Genomic DNA, 24,564 nt, shown 5'->3' with positions numbered 1-24,564 from the left:
TGTGCAGCTTTGGTTTCTGAAATATTAAAAGTTATTTTTTAGGTCATCAGAGTTCACCATCCCCCCATGTTGCTCCAAAACAAAACAAACTCGGCTACTTTGTTAGTGCTTCGTTAGTGCAGGTTTGTGCCGTTAAAACGGTCGTTTGTGCAGCTTTCGTTTTCGAGATATTAAATATTATAATTTTGGCCGATGACGTCACCATCCCCCCATGTTGCTCCAAAACGAACCAAACTAGGCTACTGCTCATTATGAGATATTACATAATTTTCTTTCATATGCCAACTGACTTCACCTAAATTGATGACTGTGGCCTGCTCTGGACATAACCACAAAGCAAGCAGTTATTAATTTCGTATGTTATTGTGTAAGTTAAATTCTGCAGATTTTCAGCTGTTGTACAATGTGTACCTTCTTTTGTTTTGAACTTCAACTTTAAATCAATGTTATAAAATAAACTTAATGGTAATTTTTTTTGCGTTTTTTTTCTTTTCTTTTAAATAATTGTAATAATTTAAATAAAGTGACTTCTTTGGTTTCGGGTACTCTTGTTCCTCAGCCATTACAGCAAGCTGTGCAGAGCGAGCAAATACAAACCATCCAGTCCTCTGTAACTGTCTTTCCCTCTTTTGCCCCTGGTGATCTCCATGTCCTCCAGCAGGCTGATCCAGTCCTTCAAGAAGTTCTTTCCTTTTGGCAAAGAAAAGAGCGGCCAAATCGTACTGAGCAATGCAAGGGCTTTCACAATCCGCCCTTGCACTGCTCAGCCAGTGGGATCGCCTGACTGAATTGGATGGTCTAACGTATCGGCAGGTGTTTCGCACAGATGGCGGTGGGGCAGTACACCAACTCCTCCTGCCAAAGGCCCTGACCAAGGACATCCTGACTCAGGTCCATCAGGAGCTTGGGCACCAGGGAGTGGATCGGACTTTAGCTTTGCTATGGTCTCGCTGCTATTGGCCAGACTGGTGTAAAACCTGCGAGTGGTGCCAGGCTGCTGTAAAGGAAAATGATTATTTGTTGGTGCTTAATACAGCTAATATACGACACGTGTAAAGGTATAGCCAACACTTTTATTTGGAACGGTTTTCTGTGGAGCATGTGGGAACTGGGAATGGCAGACAGGCAGGCAGGGCCCTTTTTTCCTCCCCCTTTTGACAGACACAGCAATAAAATTTACAATTCCGATAGAGCAGAAGAGACTTCTTGGCGCCAGAAGAATCATATCAGGCAGAGATGACCACGGGGTAGTCCGCCCTTTGCTTAGATAAAAAACAGACACCTTTGCTATAAATCAGGAAGTCCCAACTTTCTTTGGGGGCCTGAGGGAGTTCTAATTGGTCGAAGAGCAGAACGCCTTCTTTGCATATATTAAATAGGGAAACACCCTTTTGGTTTATAGTTTCAGGTCAGCACCGGAGAGTAGAGAGTTTTTTCATCTTTTCTCCACGTGGGCGCCTTTGTCTGTCTCTGTGTTCGTTTGTCTTCCCTTGTGTGTCTTATTTTGTGATATAATGCATATCTCTGTTCCTCTGCAGCTTTGTTGTCGATTGCTTTGTATGAGATTAAACTCCGTGATCTGTGACGTCATTCTGTTTCGCCGTACTTTTGCAGCCGTGATGACATCCGCTCGCGACCCGGCTAACAGGAGGAAAAGGAGAGCCATGCTTTTTCCAAAATTTAAGCTAACATAATAACTTTTCTCCTTAACACTGCCAAGGATAGCCAGTCACCTGCTCGTGGCTTCTTGGGCCATCTGCTTGCATCAAAACCAAATGAAATTTTGGCAGTGGATTTTACTTTGTTGGAGCCAACTCCATCTGGGCTAGAAAATGTATTGGTAATGACTGATGTTTTTTCTAAATATACATCGGCTGTCCCAACCAGGGATCAGCGCGCTTCTACTGTAGCGCAGGTCCTGGTCACTGAATGGTTTGCAAAATTTGGAGTACCAGCACGCATCCATTCAGACCAGGGCCGCAACTTTGAAAGCAATTTGATCCAACAGCTTTACAGTCTGTACGGTGTCATTAAATGCTTAAAGCTAGCCTGGTATCAGAAAAGGCAGAAAAATTCAGGCCACCTTTACCCATAGCATTAAAACGAAGCTACACTTATAACACGGGTTGCATTAAGTCACACATCTCTGAAACATGCAGTTTCTGCTGTTTTTTAGTCTAAATGGTTAACTTTTAATGCTAGGCGGGAGCTAAAGCTAACGTGACATTATCATTTGCCCCTACGCTGTCTACAACACAGAACTGTTAATAAATAAGCAAATTTAAATTATTTAATTATTTTCTTACTGAAGTAACTGAATAGAACTTGTGGTTGAGGTTAGGTCCAAGAAAATAGAAACAACTTGGTAAATGATTGAAACTTATGTGGAGCTGTAGGACGTTGTCTGCTTTGGAGCCTGACGCTGCGCTCTGATTGGCCCATTTGAATTCAGGCGCGTTAATGTGAAACGATGCTCCAGACTTCAGGGGGGGAACCGTTTCAAATGAGATACTGTTAAAATCATTCAGTTTCATAGTTTAAAAATACATATAAAAAATATTATTTAAGTATGAATAAATAGAAAAGACATCAGATTATTTTTAATACTTTTGGGATCATAAGATATATTTGAATCAATAATGTAGGCAGCTAGCTGCAGGTTTAACAAGTTGTTTACTTCGAAATGTAAAGCTCGTGTGTTTCTGAGCTAAAAAGAATGTATATTTAAAAGCTACACAAAGTGTTCTTTACAAACAAAATACATCCAAAAGAGAAGTAAAATATGCTATAATAAAAATCACAAAACAAAGCTTATCCACCTTATTCCTGGGAGGCTTACTGGGGAAACGATTATGAGTCTTACTTCCGGCGCCCACCGGAAGTAGCAGTATTTCACTGTAATTTGCAGGATTTTTTTGCTAGTCTATATTTATGATAGAAGTTGCATCTCTCTTTTCGGCTATAATGCAATATTTAGCAAAACTTGTTTACAAATACACCGTCTGCTATCAAAGAGCTGCTCAGAACAGAAGCTCGCAATTATGAGTTTAAAGTTTTGTAAGGTGAGTTTGTAGCGCTGCTAGCAGCTCGTTTCTCTGAAGGACTGACAGTAATAAAGAAGAGAAAAGCAGAGAAGCTGGTCAGAGTCTGAGCTGCCGTTTTGCACAGACACTGTAAGACACCAGAACTACATAGTGGTGTGATGTGAATTTTATTTTTCATTTGAATTAAAAAAAAAAAAAAAAGTTCATGATCTGACTCATTATCAGCCAGCAACAATTTTTTAAAAGACAAAATAAAATATCTAGGTTTATTTAGTCCCTCTTAACCAGAACCTCGAGGTTGCCCGAGGTCTGTTGCTGAGTGTCGCTGCAAATCAGCGGAGAAATAACTGCAGCTGCTGCGCTCCAGACCATAATACGGAGAATCTCCCCACTGGACTAGAACCGAACCGAATCACATTCACCTCTTAGAGCAACTTTCCACTGGAAAGTGTCGTAAGATGCCCTTGTGGAGCTCGGGTAACTGTGGTGCTGTTCATGCACCACAGTTGCACGAACACAGTTTAATTTGGATGATAAATTATTTAATTTATATAAATTACTATAATCTAGATTATTAGATTAAAATAATTTATAATCTAATAAATTATTAGATTATTCTCTAATAATCACACCAAGTTTAGTTTGTGGTAGCAACAGCTGTGTTTTGAATGTGCTCCCAAAACAAAAGCAGTTTTCATCGCTTACCGACGGATAAGAAAACAAAAAGAATTTGACTAAAAATTGTAAACTTTGAGAGAACCCAAAGTGCTTTATGTCGATCATGTCATTGTGTGGACAAAAAGCCAACAGAAGAAAACCCGCATATACAGTACAGACCAAAAGTTTGGACACACCTTTTAATTCAATGAGTTTCCTTTATTTTCATGACTATTGACATTGTAGATTCACACTGAAGGCATCAAAACTATGAATAACATGTGGAAATATGCACTAAACAAAAAATTGTAAAACAACTGAAAATACCCCTTCTATTCTAGTTTCTTCAAAGTAGCAACCTTTTGCTGTGATTACTGCTTTGCACACACTCTGCATTTTCTTGATGAGCTTCAAGAGGTAGTCACCCGAAATGGTTTTCACTTCATAGGTGTGCCCTGTCAGGTTAATAAGTGGGATTTCTTGCCTTATAAATAGTCGTGAAAATAAAGAAAACCCATTGAATTAGTCTGTACTGTACATCCGAAGCAATTGAGTCACTGAAGTAGCTAAATATGCTATTGCGGGATATTTGCGGCCATTTCTTCAAGTCGCCATCCCTCCCGCAACAGCTGTAGGTAGTGCGGAGTCCATCTGAAAATATTCAAAATATTTCCTTCAGATTGTGTAGAGATATCCACAAGACGTTCTCCTATACTTTTCTCCTACGTTGTGAGTAGACACTACTTTAGTATCAGTAAATGAAAAGTGTATCTTATGCTTTCCCCATCAAGAGATCTTTTCTTGACAAAATGGCAAGTTTGCTTTATCTGCTTTAGCAGCAACAAGGCAGTTGGAGCATACCACAAAGAAAACTCATAGATCTACAATTAAAGATTTAGCTAAGTGCAAATTAAAAGAAATACAAAGAACGAAGATGATATCAGTTTTGTAAAACTGAAATTTATTACATATTAGGTTTTCTCATATTAGCAGTGATAAACTCAATTAATTTTGTCAACGACGAAGCAACAACTGCGTTTTGGGCCACTTCGTGATTCATTGCATCCAGTTCCTCCCGGCGGAAGGCGTTCTCCAACGTGCGAGCCTCATGTATGTCCTCCAGCAGCATGTTTACATGGTGGTCACGCTGTGCCTGATTTTCCTGCTCCTCTTCTGGCCAGAATGATGTCCGTGTTAGCTGAGTATTTGCAACGGCCAATACAAGGGCCTGAAATCAGTAACAAGAGAGGAGGAGGGTTCATTTGCCCAGATGGGGGAGTAACCAAGTATGCCCACTCCTGATCTGTGCCTCTCTGTCCAATCCTTGTCAAAGAGAGTGATTCTAGAGCAGTGCGTCGAGATGAGTCCAACTAGCTAAAACCTTTCAACCTCACACACCAGCTTTAGCTTCTTCCCCACTAGAGCGCTGACATGCCACATTCTGAGATATTAATATGATGTGAGTACATTAATAATTTACTCTGACATAATATGTTAGACATAAAGGCCAATTTTATAAACTATTCCTTAGAAAGGAATTTCAGTTTGTTCAAAACAGTAGTTGTTTGTAATTTCATAAAACTTTGTGGTTATCGCACAAAGGTGCAAAAAAAAATACCCAGCCTGGTGTATTTACCAGCAAATAAGAGGCCATACACACATGTACTCCACCAACTCTAACTGTAATGATCTCGCTATAGTGTCTTGTACCAAAACTACCCATCAGCCAAACTCCTTTCACACGAGTCAGGGTTAATTAGTTCTTCCTTTATTTGGAGTGAAACTGCCAAAACACAAACAGCTCAGGATGAGCTCAGAGCAGCTAACATAAGTGTTTTACATACAGTTACATACATTAGAAGTACAATTCTACAAGCTAAAAATATCCAGACTACAGTTTTCATCAATAATAAAGTAGAGTGTCCCACACCAATGGGAATGTGTTGACTTATCTAACAATGTTCATGTTATATAACTGTGGTTATATAATAAAGATTGTAACCTTCATTCCAACTCTTGGGATGAAGCTTCATTTCCATCCCCAGAACATTAACAGAACTAACATAAGGACTAAAACTCTTTCTACAAACAGGGTTTCTTTTAATAAATACAGAAGTTTCTAAAACATCACAAGCATAATGCTACATCTGAATATGCGTTTGGTTGTCAGACAGACAGGCTTTTAGTGCAGATGCCAGTTTTAGTGCTAATATATTATTCATATGGAATATTATGTTTTGCTCTGCCATGCAGACAAAGTTGCTCATGGGGCTTTTTGTTGCCATGTGACCAAGAAGGAAGGACTAGAAAGCTCTATAAACTTCCTCTCAAAAATGATTTTGGTGCAGTTCAGAAGCTCGCTGCTCCTCTTGGCGTCAGGCTAAGAGAGAGAAACACTTTACTGCCCACCATCACCGGTCCACATCATGAGCAGCATCGTTCAGCACCCCTGCGTTGGTCGGACGCCAGCTGCTAGGGTGAGTACTTAAGATTGTTTCTGATTTTAAAAACTGAACTAGATGAGGAATAAGAAAACATAATATTGAAATGTATATAATTTCTGTTTTAAATAATACGGCTGGTTTGTTTTGTCTCAAAAAAAGTCCTTTCAATCCAATAGTCAATTTATTCCAATTGATCTTAGTAATCAAATAATAAAGCCAAGTGCAGATTATAATTCATAGTAGTTCAAAAGAACCCATCAAACTGCATTGAGCTAGACTTTACAGCAATCCCTCATTCTGAGCATGCATGTGGTGACAGTGGAGAGGAAAACCTCCCTCTAAGAGAACGAAATGTAAAACCTGTTCTGTTTTTAAACAAAGATAGATAGATAGATAGATAGATAGATAGATAGATAGATAGATAGATAGATAGATAGATAGATAGATAGATAGATAGATAGATAGATAGATAGAAGTTTATTTAGTAATTGGAGTCACAAAATGAATTGTTAAAGATTTAAATATATCAAAATAAAATTTTAATATATAAGCAATTCTTCAGAACCTTCTAATTTATCAAACATTTTTGTGCACCGTTATATTGCCTTTCATTGAATAATATATTCTTTATTTCAGCACAATGCCGACAGATTAATCAACTTCAATCTGATTTCTAATAGAGGAAATGATATCTCAGTATTGAAAAAATTCTCCCATCCTTATGGTCATAAATAGAGACGTAAATATGCATCAGACAGTTAAATAAAATGGTGACAATCAAACCTAACCTCCAAATACAAAAAGGTTGAAGACATTGCAATTTACACTATATTGTTAGTGCTTCTATTACATAGAAATTAATAATTAAGCGAAGAATAAAAAATGTTTTCAGTACGTTGCTACTTCAAGAAGCCTAAATTCAATAAAGTTGTAACAAAATTATAAGGTATTTTTTGCTCTACTGTGGCGTTCACAAGGCATCTTATTGAGCGAATACGCTTCTGGGATAGAAATTTTCTAAATGTGTTGAATTTTTAAAAATTGTTTTCCATTTAAGCATATACAGGGCAATAGGTTGCACGTTTTTCAGAGTACATGGAGAAAACTTCTGACATGCAGAGAAAGAAGATGCACATTCCAAACAAACAAGTGAAACTTACTCTGACATCAAGTTATCTGATATATAATTTCTTTCTAGATGCCCAAATCTGTGACTCGTGAAAGCAGTGGAACCTCCAGAAGCAGCAGCATCAGCAGCGACAGCAGTGGTTCTGGAGGGAACATCCGTTCTCTCCTATCCATGAGTGAGAGCGTGCACGCTAATCTGAGCAGCTTCTTTCCAGAGCAAGCACTGGAGAAGGAAAAAACCCGTCAGCGGAGTCATCAGCTAGAAGAGATAAAGCGCCTAAAAGAGGTTCATGCTGCTGCTCAGCTCAAAAACCTAGAAGATTTTCTGAAGATAAACCGAATTTCTCTCAAAGACAGTTTGGCACATACTACGGGGATGATTTACAGGTAAAACACAAAAACAAAAAAACCCCAACAGGATATAAATGGATGCAAAACCAAATATTAGTGAGAACAAAATTTAATGAATAAAATTGGACAATTCAGGGATATGAATAATTTTAGGCTTGAGAATAATAATAATTAAAAAATCTCCATTGCTTATTGTATGATAAAATGCAATAGTACATTTTCACAAAGGACTAACGTATTGAGATTCTCTGGTATATATGTATAAACACAATAATTACTTTATTTTTGTGTCAACAGAAATATGGGAAAATCAGGCCTGAGGGTGTCCTGTGTTGGATTAGGTAAGTATAAAATTAAAATAAAAGGCAATCTACAATATCAACAACTACAATAAAAAAAAACAAAAAAACCCTGCAGGCACGTTGGACAGCTCTCTATGGAAGTACATATGTGTCACCAGGTACAGACACAGTGCTAGCACCAGGGCCTGTGGGGCGCTCATGCCGGTTGAAGAGTTAAAGTTGGGATTTCTTTCCATAATCCCCTCTGCACCCATAAAAAGTTAAGTATTCCTGTTTTTGTGCAGGTACATGGGTTACCTTTGGAGGCCAGATCACAGATGAGGTAAGAGAAAATGTAACTACATTATCATGTACAGGTCAGAGGAAGGGCAACTACACCTTGTTCCAAATTATTATGCAAATTGGATTAAAGTGTCATAAAGATAAATTTTTTTTGTTGTGCTATTAAATTTATAGATGGTGTTGTGTGTCAGGGCTCTTTGAATCACTATAATTAATTTCAGAGAGCTGGTTGATTAGTTTGTCTCATGAGCTCAATGAAAGGAAATCTACTTAAGAAGGATGTTCCACATTATTAAGCAGACCACAGGTTTCAAGCAATATGGGAAAGAGAAAGGATCTCTGCTGAAGAAAATCATCAGATAGTGTAGTGCCGTATGACAAGGTATGAAAACATTAGATATTTAACAAAAACTGAAGCGCCATCATCATACTGTGAAGAGATTTGTGGCTGATTCAGAACAAAGATGGGTTTGTACAGATAAAGGCAAAATGAGGAAGATTTCTGTTAGACAAATTCATCGGATTAAGAGAGCAGCTGTTAAAATGCCCTTACAAAGCAGCAAACAGTTAGTTGAAGCTGCTGGAGCCTCTGGAACCTCAAGGTGGAGGATCCTCCAGAGGCTTGAGGTGCATGAACCTACTATTGGAAATACTTGAAAATTATACTGACCATCATTTGCATTGACCATTTAAGAAAATCTGAGAAAATGTCACTTGCATAATAATTTGGAACATGGTGCAGTATACATCAATTATGTTTGCTTAACATCTACATTGTTTTTGTCCCAGGTGGCAGAGGAAATGACAACTTTGGCATATGAGAGTGGAATCAATCTGTTCGACACATCTGAAGTGTATAACTGTGGAAGGTGAGAGTGACCTTAAAGAGGAGTGTCTCTTAGAATTAGTTCTATGGAAGAAATCAAACTTTTTTTTTAGATATTTAACACAATTTTTTTTCACCCTGTGTAATTATGTATATGATTTTTTAAATGTATTTATTTATTTACTGTAAATTCGCCAGCAAAAATTTCACCTGGAAAAAAATTACTTGCAAAAAGCAATCTGGATTGGGCCTAAAAAAAAATTTAACTTGAGCCTGTCCAACTTATGGGGGAATATTACTGCCATAAGTCGAGAGCACACATCTTCAGTTTAAAAAAGGATTGAACGTCTTTTGCTCTCAGAACCTTTAATACTTGTGCTTATATTTTCTGACTGAAAGCAGGACTTAATGTCTTTGTTCTCAAACTTGTAATACATATATATATAATTTGTTTTCCATTGTACAAAACATAAGGTAATGCGACTGCAATGCACATATAACAATAGATAAAAGATCTAGAAACAAGTTATGCACCATGCCATGAAGGATGTGTTGAATTTTCAGACAACTGTTTGAGGTTTGCTTCTACGTTGTAAACCGATCTCCCATTTGAGAAAAGGGGGCACACTTTAAATACATATGTTAGAGATTTTGCGTTTTTCTTGCACTTTGATATGTGATTTCTCCCTCTGCAGATATTTTCGATAGAATTTGGGATTAGTATTTGGGATTAGTAATCCCAAATAATCCACAGACTGTCTGAGTCTGTAGTAAACGCTAAATATCAAAGTATTAACAGCTTTCTTTCTTCTGCCATTTCTCAGGGCAGAAGCCGTGTTGGGAGGCATTATAAAGAAGAAAGGGTGGAGGTAGATTGTTTTTATGATTATTTTAATCATTGCTTGTAATTTATGCAGTCTAAAATGAGTAAAATATAGTTGCCTTTTAAACTGAAGTCATTTTAAAATATTTTCCTCCAAAACAAGTTTTATTAACTAACTTAAATTAACTAGACATTGTGCATACAAAGCAACATTTCTCTTTCTTTTCTTCCCATGCATGTGTTCAATTGCAGGCGTTCCAGTCTCGTTATCACTACCAAAATCTTTTGGGGAGGAAAGTATGTACATATTTTCTTGTCTTCTATGTCTCTGTGTGCAGCGAAAGAAATCTGGAGTCCATGTTGACAAAGAAAATGCAGTGACTGGTATTTAAAGCAAAAATGACTTTTGAAGTCAGCACAGTCATCAGAAGTCACAAGAGACGCAATGGGACATTTTTGTAATCCCGAGGAAAACAACTGACATTTTGAGTCAGAAATGCCTCAGAGCACCAGAGAATGGGCTGCATTAGTTTTTAACTGTTGGCTGAAGGCCAACTGGAAAAATATTAAAGCTGTAGCTCATACCAGTCAGAGATACTGCTTCTAAAAATCTCAATAAATATTTAACTACAACATAAGGACTATAAAATGAGTAAAAGCCAGTGGTTTGTATCCATTTATTAACATCTACTGAAATTGGAAATTGGGTTGTAAAAAACCATAAATTTTCCAATATCTGCTCCTCTCTTTCATTTCAAGCAGGTGGATCGTCCATAGAAAATGTTCTTCACCTTATCTAAGTTTAATACGTTACAGATCAGATGCAATGGTTGCTGAGCTCCTGACAGGAGCTCCATAATAAAAAAATTAATTTAGACAGTTGTGTAAATAATTTGAGGTTTTTACGTTTTAAATGCGTCTTGAGATGATGTTGTAGAATTGATGCCAAATAGATCAACTAAACTGAAAGGATTTTAATATGATGTGACTAATACCATCTTGTGATTCAATTTGGAAGTACTTAAGTAATCCTAAAGGGAAGTTAAATATTGTTATAACTCATAATATCCAAGTTTCTTTAAGGAATTGTTGCAGATGTGTGGAGGAAGGATTTCCTGTGGTTCTCTAACGGCAGATCAGAATAAGCCTCAGACTTAAAACACAGCTGTTGAGTAACAATCTGTTAAAGAGGAGGATAACGCTTGTTAGAAATTTTATAAAGCATTCTTTATAAGGTGAAGAGGCAGAAGTCTCCACCTCCACCGCGTTTCCACCTGAGTCTTCTGGAGTTTCATTTTTCTAAATACTTTCATCTTTATAAATATTCCACTGTCAGGCATATAACAAATTGCGCGGCGTGTCCAGAGGTCACCACCGGCAGTTCTGGACCGCCACTGTCCTGTAACGTTTGGTCACTAACGGTCCTGCTCCAGCTCACTAGAATTAAATTAATTCATAATAACCACACTCTAAAAAGTGTTTTTGGCTGTAGTTCATCTAGTGAACTTTTTTTGTTCGTGTTGTTTTGCGTTAATTTAACTTTATTTATTTGATTTATTGATGACAACTTCCTTTTTTGCGTTCAATTAACTTAAAAGTTACAACTCTAACTTAAGGGAACTTAAAGGAATTTCTTTTACTTCGACTTTATTTGAAACAACTGAGTTCAATGCCAGTTCTGAATCCTGCGTCTGACCAACTCAATTTATTATGATCATCCAATTCAATTCAGTTTATCCATGTCAATTTACTATATTTTTATAACTTAATTCATTAAGTGTGTTTAACGTGACTAATTTAAGTCACTCTTACTCAAATCCTTTTTTTTCTAATAAATAATTCAAATCTCTTTGACTTAACTCTACAGAAAGTCAACTCAAACGTTTAAGTTGCTCCAAGCTAAAAAACTAAAATATATAATTTACGTTATCACTCACATTTTGCTTAAAATACATCTAGAACTTCAATTATTTTAAACATAAAATGTTTAAATATGTTACTTTAGTTTTTCAAAGATCCTGTACACTGAAAAACTGACATAGTAGAACCAACTTAATTGAATTGCTTCAACTGGGATTCAATTAAGTTGGTTCACCTTAATGTATTAAGTTGGTCTAACTCAATTTATCAAGTTGACTTAACTTGGGAAATTTACGTCGGTCTTACTCAAATCCTTTAGTTTCTTCAAATAAAAAAGTAAACTAAGTTTTTCTGTGGGTCAGGTGGCCTTTATTTGAGAGAAGTTAGACAGGAAGGAGAAATAATGACAGAGGACATGCAGCAAAGGTCATCAGGCCAAAATCGAACCGGCGACGGCCGTGCAGAGGACTGAAGTCTCCTTAGTCCTTAGATTAAGCACAGACCAAGGTCTACAAAGACTGTGATGTTTAGTGTGGAAGGACTTGACTTACCAGGTTTAGTCTTGAACTGAAGCCAATAAAAAAAGAAATTGGGGAATATTACAACAGAGACTGGGTGTGACTGTGGGCCCACGTCACAGCAAACTCTGCTGATAAAGAATCAGATCTTATCAAAATTGAAATATGTTTGAAAGTAGAAGAAATACTTTTTTCATATCAACAATAAATACATTTCTTTCTGGTTTTTTTTAGTGCAGAAATGGAAAGAGGACTTTCTAGAAAACATATAATTGAAGGTAAGATGTGGAAACAGCTTGACCAAAACCTTGCTTTGGTTTTCTAACATACACATATGAACATACATGTTGTTAGTGATCTGTTGTAATATTTTAATTTTATGAATCTTGTTATTAATTAGCAGAAAATTATTATATTTGACAGAAATAATGACATCAATCTCTGTGTAATTATTCTGTGTTTCACTTAGTGATGTAGTTACTGAACTAAATAAACTTTTCAGGAATATTCTAAATGATGGCATCTAAATTTAACAGGTTTGAGATCATCACTGGACAGACTTCAACTAGAGTACGTGGACGTTGTGTTTGCAAATCGACCAGATCCATACACACCTATAGAAGGTTAGTGTACATGTTTTTGAGATCAACGCTTTTTTTCCCATTTTGCTTTTTAAAATTATTTTTTAATTGTTTTTCTCAGTCATTTTGTGCAATACTAAGAGCAGAATTACAATTCTCAAAACTTCTTGTTCAATCTTCAGATTGTTGTGTCACCACAGTCCCGTCTACTGTCTACTTTAGTTATTGTACTCTTATCCACCACCTCCACTTTTGTCCTGTGTTAAAATAATGCTTGTATTCAGACTAAAAGTGAGTTTCTGTTTCAAACAAACACTTTTTTTCACTGCACAACCATACTCTACGAATTGTTGGGGGTTTTTACCCTTTAAAATGAGCCACAACTTGATGATGCCGTCTGTTCACTGATGTTTTTTTACAGCAAAGCCTGTAGATTGTTGATAAAGTTTTCCTTACAAAAGCTTATATGCCATGAAAGCAAATGATCAGATTGCATTACAAGTCTTATAAGCCTGATTAAGTAGAATATCATCATACTCAAACCAAACAAAATTATATTTGTCTGAAAGGTAATTTGCCCTAGACTACATGAAATGAATGCCTGGAATACATTATGAAATAATTTCATTCTCAGAATCCCAAACTAATACTTTCATTCTGAACTGAATGATCAGATTAGATCTGGTCACAAAAGAATCAATAGTTTATCTGTTAATCATCAGAATATTCTAGTGAGGAATTGACTAAAAAGATCTGGAAAACAAGATATTTGACTACCTAAAGGGATTTATTTAAGTTTGAGAATGAAGCATTTGATTCTCTTTAATTGAAAAAGTAACCTCATTAAATGGTCTCTTGGGCTGCATGGTGGAACAGTTGGTAGCATGTTTAAAGCAAACTGGTACTGGGTGTGAAAACTGGTCACAGGCCTCCAGTCTAGGGCTGTAACGAGTCCTCGAGTGATTTGAGTAACTCGTTTATTAAAATTCCTAGAAGAAAATGTATCTGCCTCGAAGCTTCGTTAATTTATGTTTTATTATTTAGTGCACCGTGTTCCGGCCGGGTCGTTATTTGCGTTGCACAGCGCTCTTGCTTCCGCCTGTGAGTTTTTAACGAAAGCTAAGTGTTAGCAACATAACGTCCAACTTTTTATTTTGTTGTAGTTGAAAATAAATTTCATATTGTCCTGATCTCAACAAATGGCGGTACATAGCTGGTAGATGAGTTTCTGTGTGTGACGAACGAAGGTGTTAAATGCCATCGCTAACATGAACATAAATGTCTGGCCAAGGTGAGAGTTCATCTATTAAATTAACTAAGTGCCATTGCAGGGGGGAGGGAAGCAGTATGGATGAATGAAAAAACAAACACTTACACAAAAGTGTTTCACTGTAAAGATGGTTTATAGTTTGTTTTGTTGCAACCTGAAGTCTGAAAAAAACTTCAGTGGAGTTTGAAAACAAAATATGTGTATAGATTTATATCTGGTTGAACACTGTGTGTGGCCAGTTGATTTTTTTCTTTTCTTTATGGGGGGCATGTTATTGTAACCCGTAGGGGGGCCCAGAAAATCTTTGGGAACCACTGTAGTAGAAGATGAATACACAAAGTAAAAGCTGGAGCATAGACATTTTTTATAAGCATATTTGTGAGCATCTTTATTATTAAATTGAACGTAATTTCAGATTTTTGTATAATTTTTCGTCAGGTTATCTTAGAAACTGAACCATTAGCATTACAAGTAAATCTTCTAAACTACAGAAAAGTAATTGTTAGGGAAGTTCAAATATGAAAAATTAGACTGATGTTGATATCCAATAGTAACACAACTGTTATTTTACATGTACCAATATTTTATCCTATCAATTTTTATCTGATTACTCGATTAATCGTAAGAGTAATCGATAGATTACTCGATTACTAAAATATTTGTTTATAACATATTTACTACAGTCGTCTCCCAAACCTACAATCTATGCTCCACATACTTAGCTAACTAGTCATCTGCCAGTTAGCTTCCCAGTCTGAACCAATGGAGAAAGGCAAACCTTCGGCAGCCCACCCACCCTTACCACATCCAGCCCGTCAGTCCTTTGCTTGATGTCTGTCATCATGCTTTAAACACTGGTTTCCCTTCATATCAACCTTCTGTCCACCCACCCTACACCTGATTAGCATGTTAGCCTTACAATTCCCACTCAGTGAGACAGTGTTTCCCAAAGCACCCAGATATCTGTTTATCAAACCTCATGTTTTCATCACAAAGCCATTACTAGGTGCCAGTCCTAAATGTACTTACCTTTAAAAAATAAATACATACATTAAACAAAAAATAATAATTTATTGAACAGCTAGAAGTTTGGAAGTAATGCAAGTCTGTGCCCACATTTGCCTCACACTCCCCTCCTCAATCAGGGACTGTGGTTTCTTAATGTCAGTGTTTATGCTGTTGAAGTGAGACAGTTGTGGGAGGAATAACATAACAGAGCTAAAACGGTTAACAGAACCTGTGAATAAAAGTCCTGATGAATGTGGAAAATATTGATTGTTTTACGTTGTCTTGTACAGAATTTACCTTGACAGGTATTACCTTTATTTTAGAAGGAGTTTTCTCCCTGTCCTCTTAACTAATTAACAATTCAGGGTTTCCCCCAGAAAACTTGCTAAGCCTGGTGGTTGGGGCGCTAGGTCAGTCATTCATTAAGTGTTTTTGAGTTAAGAAATGTTTAACGTTAACAGAAAATTAAAAAATTTCACTTGATAATTATGTATTGACAGATTAATGCCTAAATATCGACTATAAAGTCTTACAAAATGTAAACATAAAAAAAACTACAATAAATAAGCAATTCTTAGCCTGGTGGGTGCCCAAGTAAAGCCTGGTGGCCCACCAGGCTTATAATACACTGGGGGAAACCTTGCAATTGGTTAATGTATTCTGCTTGTGTACATTTCCTATCTGTTGTGGTCCAGTTTGTAACCCCTTTGGTCTTTTTTTGCCAGAGACAGTAAGGGCAATGACCTATGTAATCAACAGGGGGATGGCTCTGTACTGGGGAACATCACGATGGAACTCCATGGAGATTATGGCGAGTTTTATAACAAAATACTAATTAGTTTCTTATCACTAAAAGTAAGCAAGGCTTTTGTCTTGCTGAGTTGGAGTTGGTGGTGAGACCCAAAAGTGAATTTGTCATCAGAAAAGAGAACATGGACAATTCCACTGTTGTCTATGGAATTGGACAACATGGACTCGGTGTTGTCCAGTTGATATTTAATGCCTAAATATCGACTATAAAGTCTTACAAAATGCAAACATAAAAGATCAACTGAGAGAGATCTCAGTTGATCTCTCAGTGAGAGATCAAACTCAAACTCTGTCTCTTGTCTTCACATTGCTTATTTTTTCACCTGCCACAGAGTTAAAACCCCTTAACTGTCAAAAAAAATCTAGACTTCATTTCATCTTCTCCAGGTCAGAACATAAGCTGCTCAGGCTGATTAAATCTAAACTTGATCACTTTACAAAGAACATATCTAATAAAAATAACTGAGGAAAAGGGATTCTCATTTTCCATCCATCCAGCCATCCATCCATCCGTCCATTCACCCAGACGTCCATGTCTGCATAATGAATTTTTGGCTCAAGCAAAACTTGAATAGCTAAAGAATGGCTTTTTTCCCTGGGTCTGTCTGCAGGAGGCGTATTCTGTAGCACGACAGTTCAACCAGATCCCACCCATTTGTGAACAGGCAGAATACCACATGTTCCAAAGGGAAAAGGTGGAAGTGCAGCTCCCACAGCTTTACCACAAAATAGGTAAGCACCTTCCAAAGTACTTGGGAAAGATCCAGAACACAATGAAAAGCCTATGTTTTATTAAAATCTTTTATTACATAGCATTTTGTAATGAATTGAATTGACATTTCCACGTGTTTCTTCCTTGTTAAAATGCTGCAGTGGGAATCTTACTCACTTCCATCATGATTGCATGAGTTAGAGGACAGATCAAAATGCAGACAGGAAGTGGGAGCATGTATCATGTTGAAAGTTTAATGAAAAAAAAAAAAAAACTTGTAAAAAAATCACAGGGAGCCAGAGCAGAACAAAGACCAAGAAGTTAGCGTCTGGCTGCAAAGTCAACTAATTCTACTCGTAAAATGATTTCTTTCATTTTTATCTGTAAGAGTTAATGCTAAAACTAGCTAGACATGATCAATATTGTGTTAGTAGTTGGTGGTACGAAAAAAATTGTGAAATTTTTTACGGTTCCAAAATTATGGGCAGTTGAATTTTGCAGCTGTAGCAATGTTTAATTAGCCATTATGTCGTAATTTGGCAAAAAAAATCGAAAACTCGCCGCACTAACTTCTTTTGTTTCTTCCTTAGCATATATTGCACTTGGTTTGATTGGGCTCAGAGTCGATCGGTTTTGACTAATGCAATGTTTGTGGCTCTCTGCAGCCTTCCGACTGAGAGTCCATCGCATAACTCAGCGAGCTGTTCCACTGTATTTACTCATGTTGGCAGTGAAACCTAATTCAAAATGAATTTGTCGATTCCGCCAGAAAATGAAGTGAAACTCTTGCCTCAACCCAGAATCGAACCTGCAGCTTTCCAACTTAGAGTCAATCACTTTACTCACTGAGCTACATCTTTCGATGCATTCACATACACTGTCAAACAGAAAGAGGGGATTCGCTGGCTTTTGATTTAGCAATGAGAGCACAGGACTGCATTACCTTAGGATAAATTATAAAAAAATCTTCATTGTGAATGTGTGATGGTTAGCCACAATAAAGTACATGTGGATTGAGCCATTTAAAGTTGATAGAAGTTGATATATACTGTATATACACAAATGAAGCAGCCTGACTGGGATGCTGACTGTTGCTGGCCCAGATAAGGTGGGTTTGGCGCCATCATGTGGCCAATTGGGATGACTACACGATGTGGTCAGATCACACTCCTATATACCCCCGGCTTATAATTGTTTTTCACATATAGAAATATTGAAAATGTCCCTAAAATGTAGTTCATGCCAGTTGGTGGCTGTTTTTTGCAAACTGCCAGTAAAAATCAAGAAGAAGAAGAAAAAGGAAAAAGGGAAGAAGAAGAAGAAACAGGTTGCAGGTGTGAGGGGAGAGAGCAAAAGGCAGGTGAGTACAGATAGAGAGAGAGTGGCACAGGGGTTGAGAGAGAGTGGCACAGGGGTTGAGGGAGAGTACACAGGGGACCAAGAAATAAATAAACATTAAAGAATAACTAGACCTAAGAAATATAATAAAACTAAAGTAACTAAGAATAACTAGACACAAGAAATAAATGTAGCTAGAATCGCTAAGGAAGGACTGAACTAAAGTAAAACTGAAACAAGTCCGATCTATTAAAAAAGAAACTGAGGAACACAGAAAAGACAAACTTCAACTCAGTTAAACTCTGCATTATTAAGGGTAAATAGTAAACTTCATTCTGTTACTGAGCATTATTTTATATTGAATTTATTTATCTGGGAATTGCAGGCATTGGAGCTGTGACCTGGTCTCCATTGGCATGTGGGATAATCTCGGGAAAATATCGGAGTGGAATACCGTCTTCTGCACGAGCGTCACTTAAGGTAGCAAATAATTCTTCTGCTACAACTTTTGTTTGCTAACCTTTGTCTCAACCGTTAGCTTTTACACAAAAACAACTTCTGACGGAGAAAAGTTACACAAATGGGTTAAAACAAAAATATTCAAACTTTTTTCTGTGCCTAATTTTAACTGTTGCAGGTTTATTGGGCCGGTACCATCTTTAGCAATTAGTGTGTCAGATAAACCTTGATGAGATCATCAGTCTAAATAGGCATTTATATAGACACTCACCGGCCACTTTATTAGGTACACCTGTCCAACTCCTCATTAACATAAATGTTGAATCAGCCAATCACATGGCAGCAACTCAATCCATTTAGGCATGTAGACGTGGCCAAGATGATCTGCTGCAGTTCAAACCGAGCATCAACATGAGGAAGAAAGGTGATTTAAGTAACTTTGAATGTGGCATGTTTGTTGGTGCCAGACGGGCTGGTCTGAGTATTTCAGAAACTGCTGATCTACTGGGATTTTCACACACAACCATCTTACAGAGAATGGTTCGAAAAAGAGAAAATATCCAGTGAGCAGCAGTTCTGTGGGCACAAATGCCTGTTGATGCCAGAGGTCAGAGGAAATTGACCAGACTGGTTTGATCTGATAGAACGACAACAGTAACTCAAATAACCACTCATTACAACCGAGGTATGCAGAGGAGCATCTCTGAAACCACAACAGGTCAAACCTTGAGGCGGATGGGCTACAGCAGCAGAAGACCACAGCAGGTGCCACTCCTGTAAGCTAAGAACAGGAACCTGAGGCTAAAATTCACACAGGTCTCACCAAAACTGGACAATAGAAGATTGGGAAAACTTTGCCTGGTCTAATGAGTCTCGATTTCTTCTGCAACATTCAGATGGTAGGGTCAGAATTTGGCGTCAACAACATGAAAGCATTTATCCATCCTGCTTTGTATCGACGGTTCAGGCTGCTGGTGGTGAAATGGTGTGGGGGACATTTTGGGCTCATTAGTACCAACTGAGCATCGTGTCAACGCCACAGCCTACCTGAGTATTGTTGCTGACCAGGTCCATCCCTTTATGACCACAGTGTACCCATCTACTGATGGCTGCTTCCAGCAGGATGACGTGCCATGTCTTTCATAAAGTGCAAATCATCTCAGACTGGTTTGTTGAACACGACAATGAGTTCACTGAACTTGACTGGTCTCCACCTGATCTCAGTCCAATAGAACATCTTTGGGATGTGGAGGAACGGGAGATTTGCATCATGGATGTGAAGCCGACAAATCTGTAGCAACTGTGTGACGGTATCATGTCAATATGGACCAGACTCTCTAAGGAATGTTTCCAGGAACTTGTTGAATCTATGCCACGAAGCACTAAGGCAGAAGGGAGTCCAAACCGGTAATAGCAAGGTGTACCTAATAAAGTGGCTTGTGAGTGAACATGTCTATCACACTGTGTCTGAATATGAACAGTTTTGTTTATTTTCCATAGTTAAAATCTGATCTGTGATATGTGTGTGCAATCTCCCACAGGGATATGAATGGATGAAAGACAAGATAATGAGTGAGGAGGGTCACCGAGAGCAGCGTAAACTGCAGGAACTAGAAACCCTCGCACAGCGACTACAGTGTACCTTGCCACAACTTGCTATTGGTAAACTATACGAGGTTTTCCTGTGACTGTCATTTTTTTTTCTATCACATTATTTTGGCCATTCTGTTTGAACAGTTCCATCGCTGGTTAGGACTGAGCTCAGATTGAATCCATATGTCCTACATTTTTCAGCGTGGTGCCTGAGAAATGACAAGGTGAACTCTGTGCTGCTGGGGGCTTCCAGACCCGCTCAGCTGCTGGAGAACATCAGAGCCTTACAGGTCAGAGGTCACACAGGAAGCTAATGTTATTAGCTCAAATATGCAACCAAGCAAAACAAAACCAATAGAGTGAATCTTTTTGATACTTTAATGCTCAGGTGTCTGTGGGGGTTTCCGCTCTTATTTCTGGTGATTTTACATATTCACAGTAACACTGCAAATACAAAAAAAGGTCTGATTTAAATAAATAAGAAAACACATTAAAGTTTGACTTTAAATTGGCAAGAGTTTTTATCATTTGTGATAGCACACTAAGTGGAACTTTAAGTAAAACTTTTTGTTTTACTTTAAAGGATAATCTTATTTTCTCCTTTATTTTTGCAGGTTCTTCCGAAGATAACAACGTCCATTGCATCTGAGATTGATTGCATCTTGAAAAACAAGCCCCACTGTAAAAACGGTTTCAGATTTTCAAAGGAGCACTGACAGGCTGCTGCAGACCCAGTGCATGGCAGGATTTTGATCCCGGTGTAATTCATGCACACGTCACTGTTTTTAAAAGAAAACAAGCAACTGAAAACAAATAAAGACATTTAGACAACACTACGTCTCAAATATATTGTGATAAATTATCTGCTGCCACGAAAACTGAGAGAAATGTTCAAAAGACCAGAGTTTGACACAAGCTGGTAAAAAAAGAAATATGGACTGACTCTTGACCAGAGACGGATTGTTTCTCCGGTGTTGTAATGGGTCCAAACGATGTGCAGCACTTGGTTAAGTGTTTAGTCAAAGCTGTGTAAGACATTCAGTTAATGATTCTTCTTCTATTGCAAAGGTAGTTTTTTTTTTGTATAATGTAAACCACGTTAGGTAGCGATTTAATGCCACACAGAGTCGCTGACCAGGCGGGACGTGTTCTTGCTGAGCAAAAATGCAAGTAGAGAAAATGTCTTGTTTCCCTGGCCGATTACTTCACTTATAGCTACTGCCTGTTTCATTAATATTAAGGAATTGGTGACTTGAAATAAGCTCATCTTTCTTGCTGAAAGTTATTTGTTAGTTTTGTCTTATTTCAAGTGTACTGCAAACTTCTCACTAGAAATTAGACCAAAAAATATTGGTAAGTTTTTTGTGTTTTTACAGTGCAAGCTTTATCTGATCTTGGAGTGGCATTAAAATTTTAAAACTAAGCATAGTTCGCAGAGATGCATTAAATGGTAGGATCAAGGAGTTGCACATAATACTCTAAAGCACAAAATTAAAGTAACTTTTATTTTCCTGATGTTCATTCAGATACCAGTAACATCACTGACCTATTCACACAAATATTCATGGAGAACTACTGAGAAGGGAAACCTGCACATCACATGCAGGGCTGGTAGTTCTGATATGCACACTAAGAACATCACAGATCCGATTATTATTAATAATAATAATAATCAACATTCCTGCTGCAATGATAGTGTGAATTTATTATAATGAAACAAACAAACATTAGGGTTACGGCTGGCCCCATCTGAAGTCGGAAAACCAAAATTGGATCTCTGATTATTGCTGTCATTATAACGACTGGAGAGAATAAAAAAATTTACTTAAAAATTCTTGCACCAGAAATTATCTGGTGCGCACCTTTAGAGATTCCATAAGATGGGACATTGAGTCTTTAAGTCCAAAAATAAAATAGTAGGTAATGGTTTTATTTGGATTTTCTTTTTTATGTAAACAGTACAAACACATGCTGTTTTGCTGCATCTGCGAGTTAACATAAAGCTGTGTGACATCAAGCATAAAAGAGAACTGGAAAACAAACTTTATTTCCACACTCACTGTCAAATCTGCAGAGTGTCGTGTCAGAAATACTTATTTTTCCAGATTTATAAATAGGAAACTGGCAGGAATGAAGCCCTAAACTGTGTTGCTTAAAACAGGAAGAACCAACAACTAAAGGATATAAAATATTGCAGTTAGATATAAAGGACAAGAAAATGTTTATATTTTTTTGGTCTTTGATCCTGAAGATGGCTGTAATGTGCCAAATTGTTTGCCAACTGTTGTCATAAAACCATAAGAAGTTTCAAGGTCACGGTTCAATTCTCACCTGAAACCGAAAATCCCAAACACATCGGTAGAAGATAAATTGATTGATTTTGTATTCTAAACGCTTACATATTAGAGTTTGTAGATGTAAACGTGTATGTTCTGGTGTTTTATCCAAATGACACTTTTGCTGCAGTTTTAACAAAAGAAAACACTATTTCCTTGTGTCAATCACTTTGGTCACGTGACTGATATAAACACAGCAGTCAGAGTGATCAGTGATTACTGAGTGCAGAATGGAAGCCAAAAATAAATCCACCAATCACTGCAGACTGGCTTCCTGTCCAGGGTGACCCCGCCTCTCGCCCGCCGACAGCAGGCACCAGCACCCATCCAGACCCCAACAGGGTCAAGGTGCAAGAAAACGCAACACACAATTCACACTTAGGCCGGAAAGTGAAACTCATATATTCTATGGATTCATTCACATAGAGAGAAGTATTTAAAGCATTTATGTCTTGTAATTCTGATGATTGTGGCTTATAGACAATAAAAACCCACAATTCAGTGTCTCGGGAAATTTAGTGAAAAGTTAAGAGTTGTTAACTCCTGTAATATCTCTAACCAGCTAATTGTCATGAACTTGTGAGGTGGTGAGGTAGACGCAGTGGACCCAGGTTGAAGTGAGAGAAATGATGATCTAATCATCATCAACAGATGCAAGGAGCTCAAACGCTGGTAGCAACTGGCATAAAGGCAAAGATGCAACACAACAGAATAACAAGGAAACACAGGTGGGATTAAATACACAAGGGAGTAATCAAGGAAACAGGACACAGCTGGGATCAATCAAGGGGTAGCCGGGACAACACGGAGACTCAGGTGAACACAGAACCCTAAATGAACACAGAAAACCCAAATCCTCACATCAATTAACTCAAAATGTCTGCAATGGGCTCTTGAGCTTCGAGATTAACTCTTAGTCTGGGCAGAACTGAATCCAAACATGTTCATAGGAAGTTAAGTGAAAGAAAAAAATTGTAATAGGAAACGGTGCTTCATCAACATGATCAGAGCTTTGAGAGGATCACCAAGCAAAACCCATTTAAGAATTTGGTGGCGCTTCAGACGGAGTGGACCGAGGCTGGAGTCGGCACTTTGTCCAACTCAGGAACTTCAAGTCACAGTCATCCCCAGTTACCTCCGGTGTATCTCAGGGTTCTGTTCCTAACTCTCTGCTCTTTGTTATTCATCTTCTTCTACTTGGTCTCATTTTCAGAAAACCTTTCATTCATTTTCAGTGCTATACGGATGACAACCCAGCTCCACTTCTCTACCAAGCCCAATGCCACCTTTACACCATTCTGCCTCGCAGATTGCCTCTGTGAAATTAAACCATGGTTTAGTCAAACCTTTCTTAAACTGAACTCCAGCAAAACTGAATTTGTTCTTGTTGACACCAAGTCTACCTTATCTAGATGAAGTAGCTTCACAATTAAAGTCGGTGATCACCAGAACATGATCCCTGTCCTTAAACATCTTCACTGGTTACCTTTAAAACACAGCATCCACTTCAACATTCTCCTCCACACCTTTGAAACGCTCCATAACTTGGCACCTCTGTACCTCGCTAATCTTTATTACACACCTGCCAGATGTCTCTGCTCCTCTCTTGTCAAACCTCCTGCTCACATGACAACCAGGGGGTCCAGAGTCTTCTCCTGCTCTGCCCCTCGTCTCTGGGTCTCTTCCACAGTTCATCCATAAGTCTGATTCACTGTCTTCATTCAAATCTAACCTAAAAACTCATTTCTTACTATAATTTCTTTCTGTAATTGTGATGGATATATTGATATATGGCTTCTGTTGTTTCATTGTTTTGAGTGCTTTGACATTCGCCTTCAAATAAAACTTATTATTATTTTAGTGGTATCCCTATATTCCAGTTTTCTTCTGGTGTGTGTGTGTGTGTGTGTGGTTATAAGTCTGACATTACAAAAGAAAGCAGGTGATGTTGTGAAGAAGCATCATGTGTTTATTTGTGACACACAAACATAAATGATAAGATATCTGCGTCTTCCAAAGATGACACCATCACAGCTCATGTGAGAACAGGACAAGGTCGGCCGGCGCTCTAAAGGAACAGTTTCTGCAGCAGACCGGTGCTCCTGTAACGAGACATTTTAAAACAAACTCTGAGAAAATCTGAGACCTTCACATATTTTCTTCCTGGTAGAAAATGCAGAAAACAACAGATGCATAATGTATTAGCACACGGCTAAATTAGA

At 37.7% G+C, this 24,564-nt stretch overlaps 1 protein-coding gene and 1 long non-coding RNA gene across 3 annotated transcripts; one reads left to right on the top strand and one right to left on the bottom strand.

Annotated features, from left to right (window-relative positions):
- Positions 1-990: 990 nt before the first annotated feature.
- Positions 991-8,253, bottom strand: LOC116722930 (uncharacterized). Its single transcript, XR_004339878.1, has 3 exons — positions 8,242-8,253; positions 3,000-3,005; positions 991-1,090 (listed from the first exon to the last, which is right to left on the bottom strand). It is a non-coding gene; the product is annotated as an uncharacterized LOC116722930 (long non-coding RNA).
- On the top strand, positions 5,572-20,839 carry LOC116722826 (voltage-gated potassium channel subunit beta-2-like). 2 transcript variants are annotated; one of them, XM_032567195.1, is made up of 15 exons: positions 5,572-6,178; positions 7,344-7,660; positions 7,922-7,965; positions 8,211-8,248; positions 8,998-9,077; positions 9,859-9,903; positions 10,110-10,154; positions 12,470-12,513; positions 12,772-12,858; positions 15,820-15,905; positions 16,516-16,636; positions 18,340-18,434; positions 19,955-20,075; positions 20,208-20,296; positions 20,621-20,839. In XM_032567195.1, exons 1-15 carry the CDS (start codon positions 6,128-6,130, stop codon positions 20,720-20,722), a joined length of 1,365 nt encoding a protein of 454 aa, XP_032423086.1. In that variant the 5' UTR covers positions 5,572-6,127; the 3' UTR covers positions 20,723-20,839. The 2 variants fall into 2 exon arrangements, with proteins under 2 accessions (XP_032423086.1, XP_032423166.1); XM_032567275.1 differs by lacking the exon at positions 5,572-6,178 and having other exon boundaries at positions 7,555-7,660; positions 8,085-8,248.
- The last annotated feature ends 3,725 nt before the right edge of the window (positions 20,840-24,564 follow it).

The sequence above is a fragment of the Xiphophorus hellerii genome, chromosome 1 (genome assembly GCF_003331165.1).
Source record: "Xiphophorus hellerii strain 12219 chromosome 1, Xiphophorus_hellerii-4.1, whole genome shotgun sequence".
Lineage (NCBI taxonomy): Eukaryota > Metazoa > Chordata > Actinopteri > Cyprinodontiformes > Poeciliidae > Xiphophorus > Xiphophorus hellerii.
The sequence above is the reverse complement of the archived record's forward strand: the minus strand, read 5'-3'. Positions and strand labels throughout refer to the sequence as shown.